General features: G+C 35.7%; 1 protein-coding gene across 16 annotated transcripts in view; it reads right to left on the bottom strand.

Moving 5' to 3' along the window:
- The window catches only part of LCOR (ligand dependent nuclear receptor corepressor), a 133971-nt gene that overhangs the window by 22300 nt on the left and 95807 nt on the right, over positions 1-15864 (bottom strand). The window contains exon 8 of one of the 16 annotated variants that reach the window (XM_044935054.2): positions 5608-15093. The exons of the other annotated variants lie outside the window; for them this stretch is intronic. Within the exon in view, the coding sequence (XP_044790989.1) occupies positions 14124-15093 (970 nt within the window). The 3' untranslated portion in view covers positions 5608-14123. Of the gene's footprint in view, positions 1-5607; positions 15094-15864 lie in introns of those variants that run through there. 16 annotated transcript variants of the gene reach the window in all.

The following is a 15864-nucleotide window of genomic DNA, read 5'->3' as shown; positions in this document are numbered from 1 at the left end:
GAATTTAAAGTATAATAAGAAAACTATTTTCAGCTACCATTCTCTGGAGTGTGCTCTTGGAATAAATACTGCTTTATAAACATCCCTTACCCCATGTTTCTCCAGAAACACTCAAGGCTACTGTTGGAGATACACTGGAGTGAGGGGAACTATGCAGAATCATCTGTGTATTCAAGGTTTTGTTTAGGAAGGCTGGGAGACAAAATATAAGCAAACATATATGCACATGCACACACGTGTACTCAACTTAGGTACTTAACACTATCCCAATGTTTATTCAATGTTTATCCCTAGTTTTGTCACTTCTCTTGCTTCCAATATACAATCCACGTCATCTATACTGATTCGACTTCCTTTGGAAAACTCTACACTGTAAGCTCCCTGCAACTAAATCTCCTCATTGTAGAGTTTGCTGTACATCACCCAGAACTGCTGTCTTCTTAAAGCCCAAATCTGATCCTGTCACTTTTTTTGCATAAAATTTCAGTCAACTTCCCACTGCTCACAGTCCATTCTCCTTTAGCACCTTCTCCCTGTGCTGTGTTAGAACTCTACTCTCACAGTTTGTCTCTCTTTCATAAACAGCATTCATGTGGCACGGTAGCTGACATAGCTACATCTTCCAGCAGACTGTGGATCTGTCTACAGGTCCAGGACTTTGGCCTTTTTAACATGGTGGTTTCACTGCCTACAAACTGGGGCTTAGCTCATCTCAGGCATAAGTGATGAATAAACTAACTGAATAAATTACTATGTAGTGATAATAGTTTTCCTAAGACCTTTTTCAAAGGCCTTTTTCCTTCTTTCCTTTTTCAAAGGAACTAAAAAGGGAAGAGGAAACATTTTTGACAATCAGAAAGGAAAAGAAAAAGTTTTCAAAGAAAATGAGTTCAAATCTAATTGACAAGGCAGGGAACGGAAGGGAATTTTGAATGCCAGACAGCAAGAGGATAGGCTCCTACCTGGAGGCACAGAGATTGCTAGTACCAAAAGGAGAAAAAAAAGGATGGAAAGGTACGGTTTACATAATGGCTTTAAGAAGAATTAGACTTTCTGATGGAGAAGGAAATGGCAACCCACTCCAGTGTTCTTGCCTGGAGAATCCCAGGGATGGCGGAGCCTGGTGGGCTGCCATCTATGGGGTCGCACAGAGTTGGACACGACTGAAGCAACTTAGCAGCAGACTTTCTGAAGCCAAGAACAAGAAATAAATGACTCAATACACAACGTTCTAGTTTGGATGTGTATTGTAACATATAAGATTCAACAAAACAGTATTTATGTGTATTATGCTATGTTCTCTGATTGGCTTTTCTTCTTTTTAATGTATTTTTAAAATGTTTAGAACTCCCTGATCTTGTATTTACTAGTAAGCTATAACCAGCTGATTAAAGTTTGAAAAGCTGGTTTACACAGACTCACCAATTCCTAGCACCTCACAAGAATCTGCTATCCTGATTATTTTCTTCTTAGTCCATTTCTATCTAGCTAAAATTACACTACTAGGTTTTTCCTGGGGAAAACGTCTCAAGTCATTTTAACAGACACTGAAATGAACACTTTTAAACTGTGCTAGCTAGGATATGTTTGAAATGCACAGAACCCCCATTCAGCAAGAGTGTAAATAGAATCTCATTAAAAAGGCAGTGTAGTCCCCAAATTCTTTTATAGGAAAACTAAAGGTCTGATGATTAAACACACAAGCACACACACATCTCCACCATCCCACCTAGCTCTTACACTGTGTTTTTCAAACTACCACCACAAAAAAAGAAAAATCTGCAAATTCAAAGCATGTAAAATTTCAACCCTGAAAATAAAAAAAACTACAAATAATGGAAAGGAGGATAAATTCTATGTAACTTTATACTTTTTAAACATCTACTTTCCAAACAACTTTTATTCTATTTAATCTTTGAAAAGAAACAAAAAATTATTGGTAGTTTGATAACATTTCTCTGAAATAGGACAAAGCAATCAGAAAAGCAGCATTTCATGTTTCAACTGTAGTTCTACCATTTCTATGTCTCTGATTAAAGTTAAAACAAGTTAAGAGTTAAAACAAGATTGGCTGGACAACGTCCTGGTCTAATACAAACTCACCTGCCTCACATTCAAAGTTTTAATTAATGTAAACAACTTCCTCCACAATTTTCAAACTGATTTTCTCACTCTTTTTACCCCTCACACTAAATTAACTACCAGGTGATTTCTCTAACTCTCATTTATTGAGCACTTGCAAAAAGCCTGGCATAGTGCTAAGTACTGTACATACAGAATTTTATTTAAGCCTCAAAGCAAATCTCTGAGGTGGGTGGTATAAACCCCTATTACTCAAATGAAAACTGAGGTTCAGAAAGGCTCAGTAACTGTTCAAGACCATGTTCTAAGAAAGTACAAAGGCTAGGATTTTAAGCCAGGCTCATCAAATTCTCTCTCTTAAACTTGAAGTATTCTCCACTCTTCGATGCTCTACCTACTCTTCAAGATTCACCTCTTCCATCACAGAGTCAACAATGCTTATTTCTATTTAACAAAGAAGTTTTAAATACCTCACATTTCTTTACTGGCAATTTCATAATACAGATTAAATTCTCCTCCTAAAAAGCAATGTAATTTATTTATTCAAAAATGAAACTAAATTAATAGCTGATTTAATTAGTTAAAAGTGAATCTAAAAGGAAATTATAAAATCCTTCACTTTAATTCTAGGTTAAGGGTGCCAAAGTGGTATAAAGATAAGTATAATGGTTTGCAATCATGTTAAGGGCAACTCATTATATGTTAGGAGAGCGGACAAGTCCCCAAAAGACCCCAAGTTCCATGTTTTTCATTTTAAAAATAAAAGATTAGGGTGGAACCAACAGTGTTTAATCAGTGGGTTAATAAAATACCTCCTGTGGTCACAGCAATGTGAATATACACAACACTACTAAATTATACACTTAAAAATGGTTAAAACTAATTATATGTCTTTTGACAGAATTAGGAAAAAAAAGATTTGCTGAATAAATGAACTTAAAAAATGCAACACCTCCCCCCAAAAACCTCCTGTGTTACAATTTGAAAATATATAACATGTTTGTCTCAATCTTATAAACTGACTCAGGCATCTGTACTGTTAAAAGACTGATTTTGATTGAAACAAATTGCATCCAATGAGCCCCAGAACTCTTTGCGCTCTAACATTCAAAGCAGAACTAGCCTGCACACAAAAGAAACAAAAATTATGAACATATCAATACTTTAAAATTAATCAGAATAAAAAGTAACTGCTTAAGTTAATTTTTGCAAAAAGATCATCACATTCATAGTTTATAACAAAAATGTAACAAAATGGACTTATTTTAAATAAAAGCCATCTAAAATGAAATTCAGACCTATTCTTTTGTTCTTTTTGAAAATGCTGCAAATGCAAAGATAAGACCTAAGGTTTATAAGACCCTAGTATTCAATAAAGGGTTGCTACCGTATTACTCAATATTTGAACAGATACAATTGGTGTATCTGCCTCACATTCAACAGAAAATTGCAGTTTTAATAGGCACAGAGTTTTAAATAGGGCCTAAAAGGCATACAGGACAGCATTCTCACTTTACAGATGAAAAAGCAAGTGATCTTTCTAGTATACCAAATTGCAAGAATTTATATTACCAAATAATTCCATATCACTCCATACTGCTGATCAAATAAAATTGGCAAGAACAGTGCAATTAATATTTTAAAACTACGAGTCAACAACAACATGCCTACAAAGATTTCATACCTATAGATTTTAATACACTTTCGCTTACTTTCCAAGCTGAACTCTAACCAAATTATGACTTAAAGCACTCATTACATATTCATGTTATCTTTTAAAATGTTTCCAGAGGACTTCCCTGGTGGTCCAGTGGTTAAGACTCTGAGGTCCCAATGCAGGGGGGCAAGGGTTCGATCCCTGGTTGTGGAACTAAGACTCCATGTGCCATGTGCCCAATAAATAAGTAAACAAAGTATTTTTTGGAAAAAAAATAAACAAAATAAAAAATGTTTTGAGAACACTTTTTTTCCACTAACCTCTGAAAACAAGCCTGTCTACTCTAGTTACAAACACAGTTTGATACCAACACTACCATTTCTCCCTAAACAGCAAAACATCCAACTTAAAGGGTGAATATGATGAATAAAATTCTGTATTAAATGCTTACCACTTAGAAGCACATAATGACAAAGTGATAATCGAGTATAAGAACAGCTATCTCTTATGTGACTTTACACATTGCTAAGAAAAGGATTTTCACTCATTTCAGATACAAAATCTAACATCTTATGACTTGAGTTATGTTTTTACATTTGAATACAAGTGTCTTGGGAGAGAAATTCACAGTCCTTGAGGAAAAAATAACTCCACAACTCAGAAAGCAGAGACCATTTTGCACACCATTTCCCTTATGTGATTTCTGATTCCTAAGAGTTCTTGAATTAATGTCAAAGTATCAGCAAAATCAGAGGAGAAAATTTTGGGTTAGAAGAAATAAGTCCTTTTTAAAAATCAGGTCATAATTGAAGAGCTATCAACATGAAGATAGGATCACTAGGATAAGTTCACTGATGAGATGCCAGATTAAAATCCTACCACAACTGACCTGGTCACCAGTTAAAAATGGATAATGACAAGAAACATGTAGCCACAGTTTTGTACAAAGAAATAATACTTAGGTTTTCAGAAAAACATTCTACAGACACATGACGTAACTGAGTAAAGGGGCCACGTGAAGCCAACGAACAAGCCTGTAGTGCCAGCAAAGTTTCCAGTTTTATAAACATCAAGCCAGAAGGTAGAAAAGTGCTAGCGAGGCAGCCAAAGAAATGAGACAAATATTAACTAAAAGATAACCTAGACCAACAATAACATTAAAAAATATAAAATGCCATTAGAAGTGACTGAAAATCACTTCAACTAGCTTATACTACATATCACAAGCTTGAAAAAGCAGCTTTCTAAAACATTTGGTTTATCATTTCTATCTTTATCACTATAATTCAGCTGTTCTTTAACCATCTGACAATGGAAATCATTCTGTAATAAAAAACTTTTTTATATCCCTAGTTTCTAAAACCACAAAGTTAATGCTGAATGACATACATGCTGATAAAAGGAAATACCAGCCTTCTCCCAAGAATCAGAACTGCTAAAATAACCTTAATTGACTGACAGTGCTTTCAGAGCAAACAAAAATGCATCAATCATTATTCTTGGCAAGTAATCCCAGATTAGAGTTTTACTGTAATAAAATTATGAAAAATTAAGTTCAGCAAGCAGGTATTACGAAAATTATCAATATACTTTGTTGAGCTGAAAACAGTGAATAATCCAATTCAGAGAACTGAGGTAGGGGAGTATCAAATTAGTAAAGACAGTTAGAAGGCAGTACCGAATCCAAATACTGAAGCAGCAATTTCTGGTTATCTAAGAGATTTCATGGAAATAAATTATCACCAAGGAAAAAAAAAAACAAACTTTGATTACCACGTGCATTTATAGTGTACCTCGAAATCTTACCCCCTTTGTGGATTTTTTTAAGAGCATTATACCCTTAAGAAGTAGAAACCAAGCTTTTAAAACAGTTTTCACAACAAAATTTATTAGAAGAATAGTGGTTTTGAAAAGTCTAGCATCCAGTGAGAACTACCATACACAACATTACAGCTGGGAATGTTTCTCCAAAATGTCATGGTCAAATAATACAATGGAACCATTAACTCTTACACATGCACGGAAGAACTAGCGCATCTGACATACAATGCAAAAAAAAAGGGGGGGACCACATGGATTAAAATTTTAAGTACTCATCACATACATTAAGACACAGCTTATTTTAGTCCAGTCAAAAATCAGAACTGCATTAAAAAAATTTAATGTAGTGCAATCAAACCAAAGAACTTAATTTGTGATCGTAAGTGCTCTACTACATAAACATTGATCATAGCAAGGAACAAAAAGTTCAAATCACACCGTACAAAAAAATCTGTAAATAAATATAAACTACAGTACAAGAGAAATATTAAATTATACAATTCCGTCAAACTGTAAACAGTATATTGAAATGAGGTCCATAAGAGTAAAGGGGGTTCCTGTTTTGTTGCATGACACTCAAACTTCTAGAAATCTGAAAGATGCCGTTTTCTGTATCTTCAAAGGTTTCAGGTTTTATATACGGAGCATGCCTTTTAGATGTAAGATATCAAATATTAAAGCAGAGGAATAATCTGTTTTGTTAACCACAGATAGTACTGCAGAAAACAAAAGTAATTTTAAAGAATAAAGATCTCTAGCAGACAAGTCTTAACATTAAAAGATGCAAAGGCTAAAGCTGGAATTAGAACTTCACATCAGAAACTTGTCATTGAGGGCTTCTAGGCTACAAAATATACTGACAAAACTGTCTGCTGATATGTAGTCCTAGACCTCTGCTAATTTTTTGACATTTACATACTCATGTTACAACACCAACTTTGGCAGAATCACTACTAATAAACTCAGAGCACTCCTGGCCCAATGGTTCCATCACAGTGGCCAGTGCACAGAATTCTCTAAAGACATTGCATAAACTAGAATGTAGAGGTCAGACACCCAAGGACCAGTGCTTGAATTTAGTAGTAGTATGGTGAAGAAGCAAGAGCCACATTGAGGAAGAACTGCATCTGTCATATTTTACAGAGGCAGCAAGGAATGTCATTTAATTGTGCTGGCTATTAGTGGCATTTAAAAATATATAGTTGAACTGTGTATATGTGTGTTGCATGTGCTGGCTATACATTTATGCATGTTTTGTTTTTTTAAATACACTGTTAACAGGAACCCCCATATTATCTGCTCAGTAGTAATAACTGAATATATAGAATGCCACTATAAGAGTGTGAGGCACCGTGTGCTGGAGAGTTATATGCAGCTTTAAAATCTGTTTGGCTGAGTTATACCTGGATACCTGAACTGAGTTTTTTAAGTTGACATTCATCAAGGATGTGCTACCAGCACGTCAAAATAAAAGCAAAACAGAAAAATACAAGTCACTGTTAGGTTTAAGAATAGCATCAAAGTACCTGAATTGAGTGAGAATAGTGTGTAAACTGTCCCTGAGGGTTTTTAAACAGTGTGTACAAGTTGGATTCCTAAGAACATTAGCTTTATTTAACAGTGTGGACTGATAAAATACCAATGTCTGACAGTTTAAAGTGGAGGTTATAAAGAATTATATGCAAACACTCCAAATGTATAGTTTATACATTTCTTCTCAAAGCAGCAATAAGCTGCTGTAAAGTATACATCCCATCAGAACAAGCAACATGTGGGAGTCAGATAAAGGTTTCTATCTTAGTCTGGTTTTCTGACAGCACAGCATATCAATATCCAATGACTATATCTTTCCTAGATCAGAATGTAACTAATTTTGACTAGCAATATAGGATTAGACTTTTAATCAAACACTTTGCTATTACATACTAAAATTCCTTAAACTTACTAATGCTGGTATACTAACCTAGTTAATTATCCCCCCCTCATTTTAGAAATATACCCTTCCACAACTTAAAAACATTAAGATCCATTTTCAGTCCTCTGATGTAAAAAGCATGTCAGTGAATTAATATTAAAAATTTACACAGTAAAAAGGCTTGAATTTCAGCCAAAGATTCTAAATACTGCTCATTCCCTGAAGACTTAAAGGGAGAGAGAATCCCTACCCATTTTCCTAATGATTTATTTTTCTAAAACTGTCTGACACAATTTTTCATTTTGGGGAATTTCCCCCTCACCTCCTCTCAAATTCCAAATTCTCAGCCTGAAATGCTTAATGAAATGGGGAAAATGAGGCAGTCACTTGGAATTGCTTGAAAGGTACAAAATGTTATTGTCTTTTAAAAAATTAAGACAAGAATTATTTGTATAAATGTGATCTGATCCCATAGTATGTAATATGTTTTATATTTTTAAATAATCACCCTAAAACTTACAGTACCTAAGACTCTGAAGATAAATTAAGACTTTAGTGTTGTAACAGAAAAAGTGCTGAATTATCCCTTTTCTAGTACTTTAAACATTTCAGACAAGTGCTTTCCTAAGTGACAGTAAAGTTCACTATATACCCTTCCACCAAGCAGGGAAAAGTTACCTGGATTGAAAGAAAAGACTTTTAGGAGTGTAGCACCGAGTAGTCACCAAATAAGAGATGTTATTCAACTCCTTCTGAGGGGGTAAAATATTCCGGATTGAAATTCTATTTGGCGATTGTATGTTAAAAATCCCTGCTCTACTGTGTCAGTGTCCTGTGTCCAACCCTCCCGCCGCCCCCCCACCCCAGTCCCCTTACACACTATCCACTGAGAATCTAATCTCTAAAGAGATTATTTTAAAATTTATGTTTTCAGGACATACCTGAGAAAGGGTGCAATTATGCAGAACAAGGAACCCAAGACTGCACTAATACTGGTTACAGGTTCATAAATTCTTTCCCAAGATAAATCTACAAAGTCTAAGAGGTATGGATCTTAAAATATGTCTTAACTGCTTTAGATTTTTTTGGTATGTGTGTAGGGTCATTTCCAGTGTTGAAAACACCATCTTGAACCTGCTCAGTGACAGTTCAAGATGGGGTAAAGAGTTTATTTTCATATTCAAACAATAAAGATTAAATATTATGATATAATATTTGCTACATCCGATAAATCTACGATTAACTAAAAGTGCTTGCTTTTCGGCTTTTGATATAGCTCTACGTGAACTGGAAACCTTAAAATTACCCCCCCAATAGTTGCAGAATTAACTCAAATTTTGTTATCTGTCAAGCCAACATTTATTTGTCTTGATTCTCACTTTTCAAATAATCTAGAAGATTTTTCTGACTATCAAATGAAGGCGGCCTAACTGTCCCATGTGCCCTATCCTGCGACTCAGTTTTAGTTAGTTATAGGGCAGAATCCTTTCTTCAACTTTACTTACTCCCCCCCCACCCTACTTCCCAACTCCCTCTTCCAATCTCCTTCATAACACTTAGGGCACACAGCTACAGGGCCAATGTCTGCTTCTTTAAAAAGCAACTGCGAGTTTATTTGGGAATGAGAGACAGAGAATATGAAAAGAATTTCCTCTATTTTCCCTTCAGTCACCGTGTTCACAAATCCTACTCAAGTCTCAAGGACAGAATGTATCCAGAAAAAAACTAAGATGACTTTGGAGGTCTGCATTCCTTGTACCACGATTATACTTTTTTCCTTTTCAGTAGTGCTTGAAAGCAATTAGATTAAAAAAAAAAATCCTTATATAGCTTAATCAAGTTTCCAAATGGGCTGTTTGGTTAAAGCCATTAAGTTTGATAACACTGGCCTGACCATAGTATTAATGAAGACCTAATTATAATGGAAAGTAACAAGGAAAACAATCTTTGCTATTTTCATCAAGGTCAAATTTTAACCTATAACTTTTAATGTCTCCTATAAAAGACTAAGTAGAGCAATTCAGTCTATTGCCATATTCCATCACCAACGACAGCAACCTGAATACATAGAAAAGGGTGGGTCACATAAAAACAAACTCTGGCATTTAAAGAAAGAATAATTACAAAAGAAAGATGTGTCGTTTCAAAACTAAACCTACAGAGATAACAGCTCTTAGAAAATGACACTGAGCTGTCATATCAGCTGTAACTACTCAAAATAATTTCAGGTTCTGACACTGGGCTGACTCAATAATTTGTTTTATAAAAATAACTGACTGAATCCAAGCGTCACTATTATGGGTCAATGAAATATAAAGAGTCACAAAGGCTTAGCCAAGCCTCGCACCATGTGCTTACTTGGGGCAGGGGGAGAACACGCAGCTCACTAGCAGCTCCAAGGCTGCTACGTACTGCCTAATGACAAAAGGTAGTTATGGTATGAGCCTTTGCAGGTAGTCATTTTTAGTCTAATTTAGAGTTCTCTCCAGAAAATTGGGAACTAAACTTCTCATTGTGCCTTACTATTTTACTATCTGATCCCATATAGCTCATCTTATAAATAGCTCAGGTAAAATGCTGGGGAATGGAAATGCCAATTGATTGAGGTAATGGTTTATATAAGATAACCAGAGTTCTAAAAGCACTTCAATATTGTAAAGTAAAAGTGTACCAAATAAAGCTAATATACACTTTACACTTGTTGAGCTTGCTCACCAGAACCGAACAGTAATTAACTTCACATAAGGACCCCTATTATCACACAAAGCCTTACTCATATCCATGATCTGCTGCAGCCAAGGTTTGTCAAGCAACATCTAAACTTCAGAATAACAACAAACTTAACATTAAAAAGTATTATACACAAATATAAATTATTTTTCCTGAAAGAGAGACCTTGTCCTTCATGGTATTTGGGGAACAGAAAAAAAGTGTATAGCTCATCACAAACACAGTTCAGTCACTTGTAAGCCTTCTGAACAAATGATAAATACGTTACTGTCAAGCTTGATGACTGTTTCAGAAGTGAGAATGCTAATGATAAAAATACCACCTAGAAATCCTTCCACAGAATTAGTGTTTTTTGACTTTATAGTGCCATAGCTTATCTATTCTATATCTATGTTTTCTCATAAAAAAATGTAGCAATTGATTTTAAATACACTCTCTCTCTCTAACATTAGTTTGAATAATATACAGTTGAAGTAATGTCATCATCTGCCTACTGGAAAATGAAAGGAGAAAAGGCTTTTGTGACAAAGATAGTTGTGAACTATACTTTCCCATACCATAAAAATGGTCAACTGTTGTTTGGGCCATGCAAAACTCTGATTAGCAGAAATTAAGCATGCGAATGGACCAATAGCTATTACACATTTATGAGGATGTCCCCAAACTAGAATATCTACACTGAAAGTGCCAATACAGAATAGTGGCAAATCAAGAGGGAAATCAAATATTACGGGATCACTGCGGCACCAAGACTGAGAGCCAGCCATGTGACGAGCCACATCCAAGGAACACGTGGTATAATGGAACTCTGAACACAAAATTTAACATTAAAAGTGCACCTGAATATTACAAACTAACTTTACAAAACCTACAATAAGGTAAAATATATATCTTTTGAAATATTCAGCAGCTTTCTGTATTTTTTTTAAAGTTTTTTTTTTTTGAGAGGCTCATGAAATTTAAAAGGGACCACTATCTAATTTCAACCATGCTTCACAAAACAATAATGGCTATTTTATATTGCAGTTACCAATGTAATGCAATTAGTGCTTTAAAATAATCTACACTCAAAAGGAAAAAGAGAGAGACCAACCGACCTTTGGAGGAAATATGCTTATTCAAAAGCTTCTTGGAAAAGAAAATTTACCTGAATATCAAGTCATGACTGATCTCAAGTGTAATGTTTAAAAGCTTCACAGACATGAATATTACAATCTTCAGGTCTCAGGACTTTTAATCTGAGAAAGTTTAGAGTTTGGTTTGTTTTTTAAATTCACTTTCTAACCAAAACAAATAATAGAAGTACTCAAATTTTCACTATTTACAACTCTCAGCCTACAATCTGAAATGACACAATACAAGTTCTCTTATTTAAACTGCAGCATTAAAGGGTAGGCACACCATTCTTCTGCTGCTCGATTGTCATCCACTGAAACACACATAGAAAATATTTATGTTAGTAAAATGATCACTCCATTACACTACAATGACAAAATTTACATAACTCAACTCATACGTCACTTTAGAGACTACCACATGGGATTAAAACCTCTCTGAACAGTAAAACTCTACAAAAGTTGAACTTTTAGGGCCAGATTTTTTAATGGGCCTTATTGATGCCTTTCTGAGGGGATTAAAAAGAAGCACAAATTAATTGCTCAAAGGACCTTTCTGCAGCAATGCTGGGCTATAGAATGCCCCCAAACATCATGCAAAAAGGCACCATGGTTACAATTAATTGTGTGTGACAAATCGAGTGTGGAACAAAGGAGGCGTTCCTTCATAAGCTTAGTCCTTTGCTTTTAGCAAAACTTCTACTACTTCCTTCAACTGCAGATGAAAACCATACATTTCATTAAGTATTTTTATTGCAACTTCCAGCTAGGCTAGAAAATACTGCAGAGTCATACACTGCTCTGAACCCAAACTGCTTTTTCTGCTGAGAAGACTAGCAAACTAAGAGGAAACAGGCTCAGTCATCCACCGATCAAACTGCTACACATAATAACCAAACCAAAAGAGGAACCCAAGCCCAGGCTATGCCAAGAATGTGTGTATTTTAATAACAGCAATGGTGTGCCTAACCTTTGAACACAAAGGGTGCCAAGGAAAAACTATCGTTAACCTAATTAACTGCTCCAAAGTTTCCAGGCAAGAATTTATGCCTTGGGAATATCTGGACCTACTCCTCAAACTGTTAGTATCCATCAGAAATCATTAACCTCAACTTAACGCTCCCAGTTTGATTTTATTTCACCAAAAAAATTCCAATGACTTTTTGGGGTTTGTTTTTGGTTAAGCATTTAGAAGGGCCTGATCACCTTTTTCAGTAGGTAAGAATATAGGGTCATGTATGGTAGATTTTGTTTTGAAGAAAGAGTAATTTTAATTTGGTCACGATGCAAAATTAAATTTCATGGGCTTTATTTACCTGTTGTTCTTGCACAAGAAACTGTAGAAAATAAATGTCACAAGCCTTATCAGTGTGATTTTAAAAGCCCATCTCAAAAAAAAAAAAGCTTAGATGTTAAGGAGTGCTTATACAGAACATAATCTGGAAGGCCCTGTGCTAACGGTGTGCTAAACAACCATAAAAATCAGCTAAATAGCAGAAAAGTAGAGAAAGGGATAGTATGTAGGATGCCAAAAAAAGTTCAAAACAACAAATTAAATTAAAAACTAAAAATCCCTGCCCACCTTGTATTAGTATTTGAATTAGTTAAAAAAGAATTGCTAAGGAGCTTGATTTCTGATTGAATTATTGTTAGAAGTGAAATGCAACCTAAATCACATTAGGTTACCTTGGGTTTGTGTTTTTTTCTCTCACCACAAACACAGATTCTTCACTTGTGTGGATATTTGAGCAGATTACTGAGGCTGTAAAATCTAGATACCACTTTCGCATTATTATAATTACTCACACACATTTACCCCCTATTTCTCCCATCCCCCCAACAAACAGATCTTAAAAATTTTAAAATAGTTGCTGCAACTGACATTCAGTCGTTAGTTAGCACATGATCAAATCTGTAAAAAGATTTAAGAATACAAAGAAACTTAGTTTGCTAAAATGAGGCATCCTCTATTGTTTTATGAAGTGTACCCTGACTGCTCCTGAGTAAGAACGGAGCTCGTCCTCCATGAGATAAGGCTATATCCTCACTTGTCGGGTGAGACCAAATTCTACCCTTAGAAAATCCCAAATGAAATTACAGCAAAGGTAGTGTTACAACGTAATTAACCGAAGCATTTCTGAAGGTAGTGTGTGCACATTTTCCACCTCCTTCCCCTCTGGGTGAGCACTAAACAGATTGCTAATTTGTTAAGTAAACTTAACAGTGAGAAGGGAAACCATAAAAATGTTAATTGATCCAAAGAATTATTTATCATTGAACAGTCAAATTTCTTAAATTCAAAGGTTCATTGTCCTTAGTTTCTTCAGTTTAACCCTTAAATTAGTTGAATCTCTGAAGAAAAAAATGTAAATAATTTTATAAGATGGCTTTCCAATTTGCAGTGATAAAGCTCCCAAAACGACAGGTGGTTTCTAAAAGGGGGCTTTTTTCTTTTCTTTTTAAATAAAGGCAAATATAACTTAAGGAAAAAAAAAGAAAGAAAAGCATGCAGGCTCTACAGGCAAGGAGTCCACTTCCATGTATCTGTTCTCTGTGAGGTAACTCAATTCTCTTTTGTAGAGAAACATGCAAAAAGGCCAAACAATATCTCGAGCCATACTGCACATGAAAAATTTAAAATATGCAACATTCAGAATGCACCTTTCATCTCTGTACACACAGGTCAATGCAAAGTCTGCAAAGAAACGAGTGTCACAGAAATGAAGTTAGGCGCAGCCACGACAGCTGAACAACGCAGCAGTGCTCACCCAGTGTGTACAGTAATTGGCACTCTACAGTATTCCTACTCATGTTTTGATTCATTTGCACTTTGTGCTGCCTCTCCCTGGGGATCTAATTCAATCTTTACAGAAACATCTGGCCCCTCCGACCTCATTAACTTCATCTTTTTCTTTGGAGGGTTTTTCAAAGTGCCCAGCCTCTCCTTTACTTTGTACTCCAGTGTACTGTGGGGAATCCCATAAATACTCTGAGCTTTGGAAACACTCATTTTTCCACTCATAACCACTGAGATTGCTTCCTCCAGTATCTCACTGTTGTACTGTCTGTAACGCCCTCTTTTCTTCCGAGGCTGCTTGGAGCCAGGATCTCCTTCTTGATCCGATGTGGGATATGGCTGTCCAGAGGTAGACTGCTCAGCATCTGAGCCCCAAGAATCGGGTCCAGCATCTAACATGCTTTTTCTATTTTGTTTTGGAAGAATAGCCCTTAATTTTTTACTAAGCGCGCTCTCCGTTTGTGAACCCATTACCAAAGAGCTATAGCTGTACTGATCACCAGTGCGAGATTCCCAAGAAAGATCCATTCCTCGAACTTGTGGTATCTTTAAATCTACAGGAGATGAATGGCTCACATCCTTTTTCCCATCTTGTTTTGCTTGAAGTGCCATTTTTGGAAAGGCAGAGTTTTCTGCAAGAAAAGGAAGGTCACTGATGTTGTTGAGTGCACCATTTCCCCTGAACTTCATACGGCTGAGGTTGAACTCATAATGTGGTTTTGCCCAAGAGGCTTCCCTGGATAATATTAAGTGCTGTCCATGATTCTGTAATCCAGACGGCCCAAGGCTGGCAGCTGTGGACAATTGGTTTCTGCTCAGTAGTTCTTCACTAATCTGCAGGGATCGAGCCAGTGGAACTTTGAGTGATGTGGAGTGTCCAAAACCTTCCCTGGTTCCATCCTGTAAGCTTCTTGGAGGTACCCCATCACCACTCCGAAGTCCGTCTGGGCGGTACTGGCTGGGTCTCCCAGGTCGCCTAATTGGATGGAAGGAAACTGATGTGAGCAGGACTTGCACAGGTAGGGAGGGATGGGTGAGGGGACCACTCCTTTATTAGAACGCCTTGCTTGGGTAACATCACTTTGTGTTATTTATTTATTTTCTCTAAAATTAAAAAAAAAAATGGTCTCAGCAGTTAGTTTTAAACTTGTTCACAAAAAAACAAAAACAAAAGCAAAAAACAAAAAAAGAAAAAGAAAAAAAACCAGGAGCTTTTGGGCAAAGAAAAATTAAACCTGTCAGCTAGTCTCTGGTTGGGTTCACAAATATTCGGAGAAAAAGTTTCGCGCAACTGTCTGAAAATAGCACCTTAATTACTAATTACAAAGTAATCATCAAGTCTCCATACTACAAAGAATTGTGTTACCAACGTGACGTTACCACTAAACAAGTACAGTAATAAAAGAGTAAGCCAAATTATTTATTTTAATGCAACATATTCAACATTCATGACAATCAGCTATAAAACGAACAATTTACATTGGTGGAACCCACAGATAACTGCTCATTTATTCCCACAAACAAGTTGATGTTCTTATCAAAAATCAGGCAACTCCAAATGACATTTCTTATTTTGCTTGGGAAAAAAAAATATGGCTACCAGCCCCACGGTAGGGGGGGGAACCCCAAACCAAAGCAATGAAATTTTTACCCATCAAATTATAACTTACCACATTTCTTCATTTAAAACACTATTTGTTGCAGATACACAAATACCACTCATTTTTCCATTTGAAATAATCCAAGC

This window comes from Bubalus bubalis, chromosome 23, assembly GCF_019923935.1.
Source record: "Bubalus bubalis isolate 160015118507 breed Murrah chromosome 23, NDDB_SH_1, whole genome shotgun sequence".
NCBI classification, from domain to species: Eukaryota; Metazoa; Chordata; class Mammalia; order Artiodactyla; family Bovidae; genus Bubalus; species Bubalus bubalis.
This window is presented reverse-complemented; position numbering and strand designations above follow the sequence as displayed.